At 44.8% G+C, this 15,473-nt stretch overlaps 2 protein-coding genes and 1 long non-coding RNA gene across 3 annotated transcripts in view; 1 reads left to right on the top strand and 2 right to left on the bottom strand.

Annotated features, from left to right (window-relative positions):
• The window catches only part of DTX4 (deltex E3 ubiquitin ligase 4), a 36,016-nt gene extending 30,138 nt beyond the window's left edge, over positions 1–5,878 (top strand). The window contains exon 9 of the mRNA XM_005577772.4: positions 2,398–5,878. Coding sequence (XP_005577829.2) covers positions 2,398–2,631 — 234 coding nt within the window. The 3' untranslated portion in view covers positions 2,632–5,878. The remainder of the gene's footprint in view (positions 1–2,397) is intronic.
• An 897-nt stretch (positions 5,879–6,775) lies between these two features.
• Positions 6,776–10,695, bottom strand: LOC102142120 (macrophage-expressed gene 1 protein). Its single transcript, XM_005577773.4, has one exon. The coding sequence runs from the start codon at positions 10,657–10,659 to the stop codon at positions 8,509–8,511; it is 2,151 nt and encodes a 716-aa protein (XP_005577830.3). The 5' UTR covers positions 10,660–10,695; the 3' UTR covers positions 6,776–8,508.
• Positions 10,696–11,171: 476 nt separating this feature from the next.
• Positions 11,172–15,473, bottom strand: part of LOC141408443 (uncharacterized) — a 48,519-nt gene continuing 44,217 nt past the window's right edge. The window contains exons 2-3 of the long non-coding RNA XR_012423205.1: positions 14,092–14,181; positions 11,172–11,278 (exon numbers count right to left, since the gene is read on the bottom strand). This is a non-coding gene — a long non-coding RNA (uncharacterized lncRNA). The remainder of the gene's footprint in view (positions 11,279–14,091; positions 14,182–15,473) is intronic.

Raw genomic sequence — 15,473 nt, 5'->3', positions numbered from 1 at the left:
GATGGGCTTTGGAGCCAGACCAGCCTGGGTTCAAGTCCCATTTCTGCCATTTACTAGCTGTGAGAACTGGTTGGCTTCATGTCTTAAAGTCTCGGTTTCCTAATCTGTAAAACAGTGGTGATAATTTCCATCTGTATGGACAGGATGTTGGAAAAAGTAAATGAAAATATCATTTGTAAAATGCACAGCACAGTGACAGCAATTGTGATTTATCCATGCCTTAGGTTTATATTTGTTTACTAGGTCTGCACATCCTTCTCTATTAATATACCCCAAATCCTTCCCTTCCTTTACTACTCAGCTCAGAAGCAACCTCCTCCATGAATTCTAGACTGATTCCCATCTGAGAGTCAACAGAGTGGTGATTCAGTCTATGGGCTATGGAGTCAGGCAGTCCTGAAATCAATCCCTTAACCACTGCCCCCAACCACTTACTAGCTATAAGACCAAGGCAAGTCTTTTACCTTTTGAGCCTCTGTTTCCTTGAGAGGGATAATGAGAGTCCAGTTTTCTGTCATTTAATGGCATGGATATCATTATTATTAGACAGCTTCATCATCATACAAACATCATAGAGTGTGCTCACACAAAACTAGATGGAATAGCCTATTACACAGCTAGGCAATATGGTATAGCCTATTGCTCCTAGGCTACAGACCTGTACACCATGTTATTTTATTGAATACCATAGGTAGTTGTATAATGGCAAGTATTTGTGAATCTGAACATTGAAGACTTATAGTAAAAATACAGTATAAAAGATAAAAGTGCTATATCTGTATAGGGCACTTACCATGAATGGGACTTGCAGGACTGGAAGTAGTTTTGGCTGAATCCGTGAGTGAATATGAAGACCTAGGACATTGCCGTTCACTACTAAAGACTTTATAAACACTGTACACTTAAATGACACTAAATTTATATACAACTACTTTCTTCAATAATAAACTAACCTTAGCTTACTGTGACTTCTCCATTTAAAAACCTTTTACTTTTTTTAACTTTTGACTTGTTTGTAACAACACAGCTTAAAACACAAACACGTTGTACAGCTGTAGAAAAATATTTCATCCTTATTCTATAAGCTTTTTTATTTTTAAAACTTTAATTTTTTTTTTACTTTTGAAACTTTTTGTTTAAAATGAACACATGATCATAAGCATTAGCCTTGAGCTACTCAGGGCAGAATCAGCAGCATCACTGTCTTCCACCTCCATATCTTAGCCTGCTGGAAGGCCTTGGGGACGGTAACAGGAATGGAACTGTCATCTCTTATGATAACAATGCCTTCTTCTGGAATACCTCCTGAAGAAACTGCCTGAGGCTGTTTTACAGTTAGCTTTTCTTTTTGTAAATAAGTAGGAGTGCACTCTACAATAATGATTAAAAGTACAGTATAGTAAGTACTAGGGCAGTAGGAATTCCTCAGCTCTATTGTAATCTTGTGAGATCACCATTGCATATGTGTTCAGTCATTGACCAAAATGTCATATGTGTGGCACATGGCCATACCTGTATCATCTGATTATATGTAACAATTACATGTCCCAATGTCCAGCACTTAGAAAGTAAACACTCAGGAAATAGCAGCTCATATTTCTAATGTCTGCTTTTATTACTAATACTATTATGGTTTCCTCTCCTCCAGCCCATACCATGTTTACAGTAGTTCAGTTTTGAACCCAAGACATTTTCATTGGATGCTTTTCCTTCATGCTGGACACTACTCTGACGAAGGCCTGGAACAGGGCATTAGGCATTGGTCTTGCTCAACAAACATTTTTTAAATTTAACTGATTTAGAACATTCTGCAAGCCCCAAAACTTTCTTTGAGCCTCAGTTTTCTCACCTCAAGAAAGTCAAAGTGCTCCAAGATGTCACTAGAGAAATATCATACAACTTCAGCTTTGGGTAAATTAATACTACATTGAGGTAGTGGTGGTGGTAATGAAGGGCAGAGCTTCAGAAGTTCTCAGATCATAAGTGCCTTCAACTCCTAGATCCTATCTTTGAAAATGCAGCTGTTACGTTGGCAGATAACATTTATCAATTAGCGCGTTGTAGGCACTGGTGTGAAAATACTTTTCATGTAGTGTCCAGTAAGATGTTCACAATATTTAGAGGCAGATTGTACCATTGCCATTTCATAAATAAGAAAATTAATGTTCAAAGAGGTGCTATAACTTCTCCAAGGTCACACAGTTATTCAGTGACAGAGCCGGGACTCAGCCTGTAGCTTCCAAACTCCAAGTCCAAATCTCTTTCTTTCCCCTGGGCGCTTAGGGTATCATGATGCAGTAAGGGATGGGGCCCTTGGGAAGATTCTCTACCATCCAAGGGATAGTCTTTGACTGCCAATTAATGTCTGCTTTTCATAACCCACTTTTGTCCCTCTAGGTTCTGAAGCTGCTGCTCGTGGCCTGGGATCGCCGCCTCATTTTTGCCATTGGCACCTCCAGCACCACGGGGGAGTCAGATACTGTCATCTGGAATGAGGTCCACCACAAGACAGAGTTTGGCTCTAATCTCACTGGCCATGGCTACCCAGATGCCAATTACCTGGATAATGTGCTGGCTGAACTGGCTGCCCAGGGCATCTCTGAGGACAGCACTGCCCAGGAGAAGGACTGAGGCCAGAAAAGCTTTGAGGTGGGAGGGGCCGTGGGGACTGCAGGACAGGAAGTGAGGAGAGTGAGTCAATGTAGAAGAAGTTGGTGTCCTGCCCTCCCAACTTTCTATCCTCCCCTCCTGCCCTGTGTCCACCCCTCATCCCTCCCAACCACAGCGGGAGCCAGACTGAATATAGCGACATCATTCATAAACCTTATCCAACACAAAGGGAGAGGGGATGAGGGCCACCCTGGGTCTGTTCCCATGGAGTTTTTGGTGCTGGGTAGTCAAGAATCCCCTCCCTACCCCACCTCCCAAGTAGGGGCATGGTCAACACACCTGGGGTATGGGCAGTGCCTGGGCACTCCATACCCTGGCTTTGGGAAGCCGGGGTTTCTTGCCTCAGCCGGCTTCTTGCTACTTCCACTCTGCTTTGAGAGTGGAGTTTCTGCTATTATCCCTCTGCTGGAGCCAGGGAGCTCTCACTGTGCAAGGTTGGGGGGGCAAAGGGGTGAAACACTAAACTGCTGTGACATCAGAAACGGATGCCTTGGTGTAGAGCGAGGAAGCACTCCTTCCCAAGAGGGTCAGAGAAGGAAAAGCCTCTGGGAGCACATTCCGCTCTCATCACAGTCCTTGGCTTCTCTGGGCCCTCCTCTCCTCCTCACAGCTCTGACCTGTCCAAAGAGGCATCTGGTTCTCTCATGTGGATGGATGGACTCTGGGGTTCCTCTTCGGGGTGGCATCCCATGATGCTGTTTCTAGCCCCTCTCTGATCAAACCAGAGCCTGCATCCCATTGAGCATCTGAACTGTCCTCAGGGAGAGGAGCCCACAGCCTTCTTCCCAACTCATTCTAGACCAGCTCAAAGATTCCATGAGTTTCATCAAGTCACTGTGAGTGGAGCCCATGCTGGGCTCTGTGCCCTCTGTGTCTGTGCATGCGTGTGTGTGGGGTGGGGGAGGGGGCGTGTGTGCATCGCTGGGCCAGCTTGATGGGAAGGCCCGTCATGTCCCTGCACTCTGTTTTGCAAGATGCAAAACCCCAGTTCTGATGGGGCTCCAACAGCCAGGCTGTGGTCCTTTGATGTTCCTCACCTGTTGCCAACCTATCCCACAGAGAACTGAAACCCCAATGGAGACAGAACTGTGCCTGGGGAGATGCAATGAGGTGAGGGTTGGACTCATCCTTTTATATTTCTTTTCGAGATTGGAGCAGAGCTCATCTCCATCCAGTCTTGTTTCTATAAAGGCTTCAATCTGTTTCCATGCAAATTTGCTCATCAGAGCCCAGAGCTGCTGGGTCCCTCATCTCCTTCATCTATTATAGATTGACTTAGAGCAGGGAGAGAACCTCTTTAGCTCATTCCTAATGGGGTTGGGACCATGGTATGGTCTGGTCCAATCTGCATCTTGGTTGTGTCCCAAGACCCTGTCTCCTCCCCAACATTCTTATTGCCTTTGGCTCCCAGTAAGGAATGAATTGGGGGCCAGGGAGGAGAAAAGGGGGGATCAAGAAGGGAAACCGAATTCCCCCTTTGAAAGTGGGTTCTTTGAACTATGTGTTTGGGGGAAGTTCCTCTGGATACTAATTTGTATTTATATACCTCATGTTTTGGGGGTTTGACGTATATATATATGCATATATATTTCATAATATTTGGAAGGTTTTTGATGCTAGAAAAATGGAAACAAGAAAACCTTCAAAAATGGTACTTCGATGGGAACCGGAGGCCAGGCTTTCATAAAAGCCAGCCCCATAGCTGCTTGCTGTTAGGCCTCCAGCCATTTTGACGTGGGTGTGGATAGTCGATTCACTTGCCTGTCACCCAGTTCTGTGGATGTGCTGGTGCTGAGCCTTTGCTCTCTTTCCAAATGGCTACAAGGGATGTTGATCAGCTCCACCAGAGGGAGCTCTGATGGGAGGAATTGTTCTGCCATCCTTGTCCCCGTGTCTCCTGTCAGCAGGCAGCCATTATATCTCACCAGCAGACCAGGAGACTGGTCCCGAGCTTACTGCACCACAGGGCAATTTCCTGCCAGAGTCAGGAAGAAAACCCCTGAACTAAATGGAAGAGACATCCCTGCGGTGTTTAATGTCACACCCATGCCCTTTGTCGAGTTACCATGTGCCAGAGATTACTTGGAGAGCCTCATGCCGTCTCTGCCTTCAGCACACTGGTCAAGTGTCTGCTGAGCTTCTTGGCTGCAAGGGTGCAGAAATAGGCTGAGGGCTCTTGGGAAGAAAGACACGATGAGGCAGTCGGAGGTGGGGAAGAAAAGAAGACAGACTTTCACAATGGAATTAGGCAGTGGGGAGAGATCCGTTTCCCCACGTCAGGGAGAACAAGGTATAGGTCGGGAAGGGGTGGCCAGGAGGAGAAGGAAGAGGACTCAGGATGGAAAGGGAGCCGCTGTGCATGTGGCAATACCACTTGGAGAGGTCGTCTTCACACCTTCAAGCCTTTTCCCCTGGGCTTTTGATTATGTCTGTGCCCAATTTCTTGTCCTCTCTGCAGATGCCCAGTAGGGGCTACCTCATTCTCGTGCTGTTCTTGTGTGGCTTTCTGGGCAGTAGGGATCTTGAATTTCCTTTCTAACACTGTGCCAGGCAAGGCAGGGAGCATTCCTCTGCCCTTTCTCTTGTGCCAACCTGGTAAGGTGCAGTCTAGATTTCAGCGAGAACCCTGCCAGCCGAGCCCTGTGCATCCACTACCTTAACACAAAGTGTTTTCCCACCAGAAGCCCTGCTGTGCTCTCCTGGCCCAAGTAGGGGATTCCATGCCTTCCCTTTCATGCTCTTAGTGCCAGCAGCCTAGTTTCTCCCTTCCAGAGTCTCCTGGGATGACAAATTGGATTGGAGACAAACCTCATCGGATGCTCATCCCCTAAAAGGTTAAGTGTGTGTTTGTGGCTGCGTGTGCCTTTGTGTTTTCATTCTCTTTCCATTTTTGTAAAATTGGGTCGTCTCTGTGGTTTTATACTTGGTCAAAAGTACTCATCTTGGTATTGCACTGTTGTATGCATGAGAAAACTGGGGGAAGGCTCATGTGGTACAAGAAAGGACGCCTGACCCATTTCCTTCTCTGTGGTCCCCGGCATTAGATTGGGGGTTCTGGGAGAGGCAGGTGAATGTCCTAAGTGAATTGTTCTGTTTGTAACTGGAGTGTTTTTGAAGTCTTTGGTGTTGCTCTGTGAGAGGACATCGCCACCTGGTGCTCATGAGGTGTCTGTGCAGAACAATAAATGGCAAATGAACAACCACAAAATTGTTGCTGTTGTTGGCCTTCTGCTTTTTGTAGATTAGTGCACCTATCTGTGAGGGATTTGGGTTACCTCCCTGAGTCTGTAAGCAACCACAAGCCCTTCCACTTGATGGGGGAAGCCCCTCCCCCACCACTTAAAAACAAATTTTCCACATATTACCCACCCACACATTTGACCTGGCTAGACTCTTCGTGAGACTAAAGGAACAGATCACACGGCCGGGAAAATGAGTAAGTGAACGTGTGGGAGAAAAAAACACTTTTGAAATCACGAATATTCACTTTTAAAGGTCCCTTTGCCTGACTACAATATAGTATGTGTTTAAATGGTTTACAGGCTGTTGTTTCTCAAATAAATGTTTGATATTAATCATCCCCAAACTGACAAGAACACAAAAATAAAATGCAAATGCAGAGCCACCTTTGTCACCCAAATCTGTGTCTATTTCTGATAGTCCATGGGATGAGGTTTTCTTGAAAGCCAGGGTTGGTCTCCCCACAGACCCCAGCCTAAGACCACCAGTTAGGAACCCAGGACTTGGAAGGCAGAGCCTGCGAGCTCTTGCATTTGGAATCTGACTCTGCAAAATGATTTGATGAATGCAACCGGCAGACTCCCATGTTCTAACTTCACATGCATGAGCTGTTGGACAGAGAGTTCCTTAGTACATATTTTAATGTATATTTATGTGCAATCTTGTTGGTAGGAATATAGGTTTGTAAGGAACTTCTCATTTCAATACACGGTTAGCGCATTAAAAGCCTGGGAATTTGGGGCTATATTTTTCCTTTCTGACTCAATAATCTTCAAAGAATTCATAGGAAAGTCAGTATTTGCAGACAAGTGGTTAACTTGGCTAAAATGTACAAAACACCCAGAACCCACAAAACACTCAGAGGTTTAGGAGAATGTTTTAATGCTTAAGAGGCAGGATTAAGTGAAGACATTAAAGAAATCAGTGTCCCTGGCTGGGCAGTCAAGAGAGCAGGGCTCAAATTCTGTGACTCACTTCTCTGTGTCTCAGTTGGAAATGAATGGGGATCCTGGTTCCCACCTTCCCACACGCTGTGATGCTTCAAACTCGTTGGTGAAGGGCCTCTTCTCAGCCCAAGATTTTGATTGTGAACATTAACAAAGAGAACAGTCATCCTCCACAGAAGATAACTCATTAATGACATTTGATTCAGTGAATAAATGTATTATTTTAAAAAATATTGTAGGGGATCATGAAAGTAGTGGAGGTAATTGCAATCAGGAGAGATTGGTATTAAAATTGAGCAAAGTCCCAACTATTGCCAGATGACAATTATGCATTCTGCTAGATGCCCCAGGGCTCTCAGCCTGGAACTGAAATAAATGGGTTACAAGTGGTGCTGGATGACTTTTTCAGTTCATTTGAAAACATGGATTTGATCATGTCAGCTCCCTTTCTGCTGGAAAAAAAAGTAGCTTGCATAATTGGTGTTAACTACTCTGTTTTGATTCTACAGAGTAATACTTAAATGTGGTCTTACTTTAATTTCTTGCCTGTTTTACCCCCAGAACAATGCAGACTTACTGAAATGTGGAGTGTGTGTGTGTGTGTGTGTGTGTGTGTGTGTGTGTGTTCATATAACAGGAGGACAGGAATAGTAAGGACCTGGAACAATGCAGACTTATTGAAATGTGGGGTGTTTGTGTGTGTGTGTGCATATAATGGACAAGAAAGGTAAGGACCTAGAACAATGCAGAATTATTGAAATGTGGGGTGCATGTGTGTGTGTGTATGTGTGTGTGCGTTCATATGTGTGTGTGTGTGTGTGTGTTCATGAACAGGAGGACAGGAAAGGTCATGACCATCCGTGGAAGATGAAGCGGTAGTACTCAGCACCGGAATTTTTTCAGTTTTTACCCATCTTTCATTACTCCTTGTCTCCAAATCATCCCTTCCTCTTTGACCCACTAATAGTTTACAAGTTAAAATATTTTCTGAGGACTTGATGACACAAGTCAGAAGTCCAAGAGTGGTCTGGTGTAAGGGAGTGTTCATCAAGGGGCAGCTGGAAAAAGTGGAATCGGCACAGGCAACATCTTTCTTTTCAGATGTTTGAGGTGGCTCCGAGTAGATAACAGTCTGTCAACATAGAGCCCTCACAGTTAAAAAGCAGTAACCAAGCAAGACTTGTGTCTTTTCGGGACTCTTCTGGGCTCTAAGAGTGTGAAATTCAGACAGCTTTTAAAAAATCAAAATAAAGGGAGGGTAGTTGTTACAGGCAGAAACTCTTAGAGCTCACAAATTGGAAACAACTGCAAACTTCAGAGTAAATTCATGGCTTCCAAATCCAAATGTTAGCATTCTCCCTCCTCTATTTTTACACAAATGCATTTAGGTGAAGACAGGGACACACACTGGGAAACGGCATCTGCTTCCTATTTTAGTCCCAGAATGGCTTTTGCTTCTACTCCCAACTGTTCCCTCTCCCCAATCCCACCCTTATCCATGTAACAGTGTGAATTTTCTGTCCCAGAGACTTAAACAAGAAGTCACAAATATACCTACTTTTGGTTGCACATGCCATTTCAATGTTTAGGAAAACAGAGTGGTCAGCAGTGACCACACTGGAGATGAGAGAAACCATTTTCGGGGAGAGATTTAAGCTGGACTCTGCCCCTCCTCTTCGTGAGGTGTGTCTCCAGTTGCTGCAGTGCCTGGAACCAAACTCTGCCTTTCCCCAATTTCCTGATATGCTTTCTTCTTGAACTTCCGGGTGCCGTAGATGGCCAGGGTGATAGCAAGAGCCAGAATGGTGGTGACCCCCACTGTGACCCCAGCTGCAGCCCCTCCTGACAGACCACCACCATCCCCATGGATGACATTCATGGCCCTCCGCAGCTCTACCGGCTCTCCCAGCCTCCACTGGTGGGTCTGGGAGTCTTTAATCCAGGATCTCGCATTCTCAGAATTGGTCACTACGACAGTATTGGTGGCAGCCTGACTCATGAGGGGTGGCCGGGTGAAAGGTGGGAGCCTGGCAGGGGGCAGGGACCCTCCTGTAAAAAGCCCGGATTTGACGCAGTAGGACACTTGGCATCCGTCGCTAATGAGGGCTAGGTGCTGGCTGAAGCCCCCAGGGCACTTTTTCAGGGAAGGTGCCTCTAAATCTCTGGATATAGCAGGATCTACCAGGGGGTTCCCAACTGCGCAGCTAAAGAACCCACCAAAGGGGACCGCAAACCTGCTTCCCAACTCATAGTCCTGAGAAACACATACCTTGAGGTTTTCAAAGAGTCTCAGGGGAAAGTAGCCGGCTGGGCATGACTGCGCATTTGTCATGGGGTTTATGCTCTTGCTGCTGAAGAGGCCTCCGAAAAGCAATCCTGAGTTCTCAGGTACTTGGCTACTGGCCACACACCAAAAAGCCCTGAATTCAGCCTTTGCCACCTGGAACACATCTTCACACACGGTCTTGCAGAAAACGAGGAGAGTGCACTTTCGATGACACTCCAGGTGGTTGTAACCCTCCTCGTGGATCTGGGATAGCAAGTGCACCGGGGAGTAGCCAGAGGGGCAAGAGAAATCACCAGTGAGTGGATTCTTCTGCTCCAACTTTTGGCAGAGGAGGACATCCCTACTCCCTGAGAGCTGAGTGCATTCCTGATAAACCCCACCCAGAGAGAAGTTGGTCATTTTCCCCTCGCAGGAGCCATCATCCGTGTTGGCCTGAAAATTGAAGTTGGGAGAATTGAGATCGGTGCAGCCAGGGTAGGTGTTGAATGTGTAATAGCGCTTCACAGCAGTTTCCACCGTCTTTGACACCTTCCTCACCAGGGGGCCTGGCAAGTCAGGCAGCATGTTGGGGTTGACGAAGAAATGCAGTGGCAGGCCAGAGCGGTCGATGGCCACCAGGTGGTTGGTGATACCCTGCTGCCAGACCTGGAGGGTGATGCCTGGGTAAAAAGGAATCCCTCCGATGCTCTGCACCCTGGAGTTGGTTCGGTTTGAGAGGTAGCTCTTGGTGAGGACATTCTGCAACGTATAGTTTTCCTCAAGTTTGAAGTTCACGGTGTTTTGGAAGGCAAGTCCAGCAGAGGCGGTCACGGCACTACGACTACTCTGGCTGTCTTGGAGAAAGGAGGTCTTGATGTGGTCCTCCTGAATAAGAGCAGCCCCAGCGTCCACACTGGTGATGACATGGGTGCCATAGTTGAGGACCAGGAGTTCTGCCAGGTAGGTGGCCATCCTCGTCTGGTTGTTCTCTAGACGGTCAGAGATGTCAAGGAGCTCCTTCCTGAAACCTGAGCTTAGTGCTACAGTTGGGTTGATTTTGACTGTGTAGACGAGGTTTCTTACCTGAACTCGGGTAGTTATAGCTTGGTCCTTCACTTGGAGGGTTTTCATCCTCTGGAACTCAGTGGAAAACTTGCCATTGACTTTGGAAAAAAGAGAGAGATCTGTGTTGATGGAGTAGGAGGTGCTGCTCTGGTAATTCGCCCAAGATTCCAGGATTTCTGAGTTCATCTCCAGGTTGCTCTGTTTCTGGGGAATGGTGAAGATTTCATCAGGGGTGATATACTGTCCATCCTCAGTTGTCCTGCAGTTGGTGTAAGTCAATTCCATAACCCGTCCCATGTCCACATTACGCAGATTGTCCCAGCCCCCTCCAGGTAGGACTTCCAGGACAGGCAGTTTCAAGGCATTTTTGCATTTTTGAACTCCAGCTTCATCTGTCTGTCCCAAAGGCTTGCCTGATGTAGCCCATGCTGCCACTGCCCAGAAGAGGATGGTGGCCCTGAAGCTGTTCATGGCTCAGACAGCCCCGGCCACTCGCCAGCCCTACACAGCGGCCAGCAAGCTTTGGGCAACCTAAAATGGAGAAAACAAAAGTAGATGATGAAGCAGAAAACTCATCAGTTCTCTAAAAGCTACCAGTTCCTCTTTAAGTTAATTTCTTACAAAATGGGGAAACGAGAGTTGGTTGAAATACTAAAGACAGTCACTTCTTTGAAGAATTTATGCCATACTGAACATGCAAACACAGCGCTACATGCCTAACAGTTAACTATCCTAATTTTCCCCCAGCCCTGACTGGTTACTCTGCTGCAGGGGCGTGCACTTACAAAAAAAATCTTGACCCCACACCCTACTGCTTCCTCCGCCAGAAAGTTTTGCTTTGCTTTTTGCTCACTCTCTTAGACTTGAGGTTTCATATTTTTCTTGACTGCTGTCTCTTGGAACTCCAATACCAGTTTCCTTTTACTGTATATGCAGAGGCAAATGACCACACCACCCTGAGTGAAACACCCTGGCTCCACCATACCTGTGCAAGCTGTTAGTCAAGGCCAACCCTGGGGTTCCTCTTTGCCAGAGGCTGTTTCCACAAAAGAAAGGAGTGAACTCTTGGGCACTTGTCCTGTGGGTTTCACTGTTATGAACCATAACAGTTCTGTGTTAGGGGATGGCATTGTCTGGAGCAGAGCTGACGGGGCCTGAAGAGGATTCGGTTGCAATATGCTGGGAAACCCCAATTTGCATTGTCCTAAGCATTCAGAATGAGGGCAAGGAACCCCTACAGTGTGTTGTTTTCATTCAGATAGAAATGTTCAAGACAAAACTGCACTATAATCTATATTTTGATTTGCCAACAGCAGGCAGGGGCCAAGGAACACATGTGTATGTGTACACACATTTATATATCCTCTGCGTGTGTGCATTTTACATGAAGTTGGTACCTGTTATACCTTTAATTTTTCATTCCATTGCTAAGTGTGTGTAATTAGTTTAGGTGCATAAAAAAGAATGTGGCTCCTCATTATCCAATATTTTTTCTAAAAGCAACAATTCATCTGCTAGATCATTAGAAGAATATAATTACATGAGCTTCTTTTCAAGTTCCAATGCCAACTCTATTAGAGCCCATAATTTAAAACAATGTGCCAGGTTTGGTTGAAACCCAACTCTGTTAATTCTTTGGGATAATTAGGCTGTGTCTTAGTATGCTTAGTGGTAGCCAGGGAATCCAGAGGACTTAATGAAGCTCCCAATCGCATCCTTAACATTCCCAAGATTATACCATGAATTAGATACAATACTGAGACTGAAAAAGTCATGTTGCAATTCACAGGTATCACTACACCATCACCTGTATGCATCCTGAAGGAAGGTTCCAAGGAATTGAATTTCTCTGTTGGTTATTAATGCAGCTAAGAAGTGTTTTTAGAAAGAATGAGGCTAGTTACCTTCCTTCCCAGGCTGGGCTTCACCAGTTATTATCAAAACCATGATGGTGTTCTGTAAATCTAGAAATACTGCATTCTGGGTCTATTTTTTTTTTTTCCAAGACAGGGTCTTGCTTATTGCCCAGGGTTGAGTGCAGTAGCTATTCACAGACGTGGTCCCACGACTAATCAGCATGGGAATTTTGACCTGCTCCGTTTCCAACCTGGACCCGTTTACCCCTCCTTAGGCAACTGGTGATTTGCTCCAAGGAGGTCACCATATTGATTCTGAACTTAGTGCAGACAACCAACTGGCATAGGACACTACAGCCCAGAACTCATGGATTCAAGCAATCCTCCCACATCAGCCTCCCAGGAATCTGGGACTGCAGTCATGCACCACCACACCTGGCCATTCTGGGTCTATTTGTGCCACAGTTAACATGCTTCTGGAAACTGACACCAGCCACCCAAGAGGGATTAATTTATGAACCAGTGCCCAGTCTATATTTGACTAGAGAGCCAAATCTTTGCACAGGATGTTCTAGTTAATTTATAAATCAGTTAGCTATAAATGTATACCTCAGCAGCATGATCCCAGAATTAGAAAAGTGAGAGTTGAATGCCCTTGAGTACTTCCAATGAGTCTGTTGAAATACCTACATACTTCTCTTAAAACTATTTCTAGAATGGTTCATCAAAATTAGAATACTCTCACACTGCTTTGGAGACAAGCTGACAATTTGTTACCCTCTCCTTTCTCTTTAGTAGACCCTGTTGAGAGCTCACTCTCCTGAAATGAGAATACAAACAAGGTTGATACAGACAATTCTATATTCAGGTGTCCCTGTGTCTCCAGACGTCCAGTCACTTTATTTTTTATTTCTTCTACAGCTATTGTCTTCATTTTATCATAGGAAAAAAAAATTGAAAATAGCGGAAAGGTCCAACAAGGGTAAAATTACATTGTACCCATAAGACAAAATATTTTGTAGCCATCACAATTATTTAAAACAATTTTAATAACATGAGAAATGCTTATGCCATAATGTTACTGGAAAGGGTTTCCAATGCAGACCTCAAGACAGAGTTCTTGGACTTTGTACAAGAAGGAATTCAGGGCAAGTCCACAGAGTAAAGTGGAAGTAAGTTTATTAGAGAAGTAAAGAAACAAAAGAATGGCTACTGCATAGGCAGAGCAGAAGCATGTGCTGCTTGACTAAGGATACTTATTGTTATTTCTTGATTATATGCTAAACAAGGGGTGAATTAATCATGAGTTTTCTGGGAAAGAGTTGGGCAATTCTCAGAACTGAGGGTTCCTCTCCTTTTTAGACTATACAGGGTAACTTCGGGAAATTGGCAGTCATGGCGGCACTGGTGGAAATATCTTTTAGCATGCGAATGTGCTATAATTAGCATATAATGAACAATGAGGATGACCAGAGTTCACTCTTGTCGCCATCTTAGTTTTGGTGGGTTTTGGCTGCCTTCTTTACTGCATGCTGTTTTATCAGCCAGCTCTTTGTCATCTGTATCTGTATCTTCTGCAACCTTCTATCTCGTCCCATGACTTAGAATACCTAACTCTCTGGGAATTCAGCCCAGCAGGTCTCAGCCTTCTTTTACCCAGCCCTTATTCGAGATGGAGTTATTCTTGTTCAAATACCTCTGACAATAATGTTATGAAAAAAAAAGAAAAACATTCAGCATGACCCCAACTATGTACATAACTAGAGGGATGTATGCCAATGCATAGACAGTAATTACATCTGGTTGGGAGGTTTTTCTAAATTATTTTAATTTTTTCCTCTTTTCTGTGTTTTTAGAGTTTTCAACAATGAACATGTATTTATTAACTTGAGAAATTTGTATTCAGAGCCTATTAAGTACCCAACAATGATGGGTGTTGGGTAATCATCACTTTTGTGCTCAGGAAAATAACCAATGCACACCATGTAAAAAAAAAAAAAAAAAAAAAAGGAAAGAAAAGAAACACGCCAGGCAGGGTGGCTCATACCTGTAATCCTAGCACTTTGGAAATCCGAGGTAGATGGTGAGGTTGGGAGTTCAAGACCAGCCTGGCTAACATGGAGAAACCACACCTTTACTAAAAATACAAAAAAAAAAAAAAAATTAGCCAGATGTGGTGATGGCACATACCTGTAATCCCAGCTACTCGGGAGGCTGAGAGAGGAGAATTGCTTGAACCCAAGAGGCTGAGGTTGCAGTGAGCTGAGATCGCACCACTGCACTCCAGCCTGCGGAACAGAGTGAGACTGTCAAAAAAAAAATTATTTCTGGAATTTTCATATGCCTGAAATGACCCAAAGCCTATGGATTCTGTGACTGCTGTGCTCAAGGAAGTTCTCTTTCCCATTCTCTGGGAAACAGTGAAAGGAGAAGTGCAAATGATGGGAAATTTGGCTTAACTTAATTTTACATACCAGGAGCAGTAGAACTGCTCATAACAGTCACATATGAGGAAGTGGTGACCAGTGCGTTTTACCCACACATTTTCTGGTTTATTCTGTTCACCAGAAATTTCCTTTGCTTTTTCTTCTGCTAGAATGCACATGCAGTCACATAACCTCCCCAGGTGGCCACACTTGGGGAGTAATGGCCTGTGGCTAACACTGATCTTTGATCTCTAAAAGAGGCATCTTGTCCACAAAACCTTTGCATCTGCATTGCTGAAAGGCGATTTCACTTCCTCCAAAACGAGGCAAGAAGGAAGTCCCACATCTGCTTTCTTTCTCTGTTTGATCCCGTGCAATCTTCTGACACCATCTCGTCCAGAGCCAAAGCATGATTCATGTCTGAGGTTCACTCCTGTGTGGGCTTGGAACTAGTCCAGGTGTTTGCTACTTCCGCATTTCACCTGTGATCTCAAATGGGGAGGAAAGTCTAGTTGCATTTGCTGGGACAATTCCCTTTCAGCAGGAATCTAGGAGACCAGTGTGAAAACTGATAGTTAAATAACCACTAAGTAGATCGGAGAACTATGGCTTTTATAGACTTTGGAGTGAACTTTGTTATGGAAAGTCTCAGTGAACAAAGTGGCAGTATTTTCCTTCTGAACAAGTGATTCCTAACCTGATGTTTTAAGAGTTGCATTGTCAGCTTCTTCCCCTCAGAGGCTCTTTCCACCAGGGTCATTTGGGTACTGACCACAAAACTAAGAACATAGTGATTTCATGACTCCGTGTAATCTGGAGGGTGAAAACAGAAGGCCCATGTGAAATGTTGCATATTCCCATTAAAAGCTAGGCCAGAATTTGATGGCCTAAGCCATTTCATTTCTGTTCTCTATTAGCACTCTTTTTCTTCCTCTCTCTTCCATTTTCCTTGATCCATTTTCTCATCTTCAGTTATTCCCTTTCTGCTCTTTTTTTTTCCTCT

Source organism: Macaca fascicularis, chromosome 14, assembly GCF_037993035.2.
Source record: "Macaca fascicularis isolate 582-1 chromosome 14, T2T-MFA8v1.1".
Classification (NCBI taxonomy): domain Eukaryota; kingdom Metazoa; phylum Chordata; class Mammalia; order Primates; family Cercopithecidae; genus Macaca; species Macaca fascicularis.
Note: the sequence above shows the minus strand (reverse complement) of the source record. Positions and strands in the feature narration are given on the sequence as shown.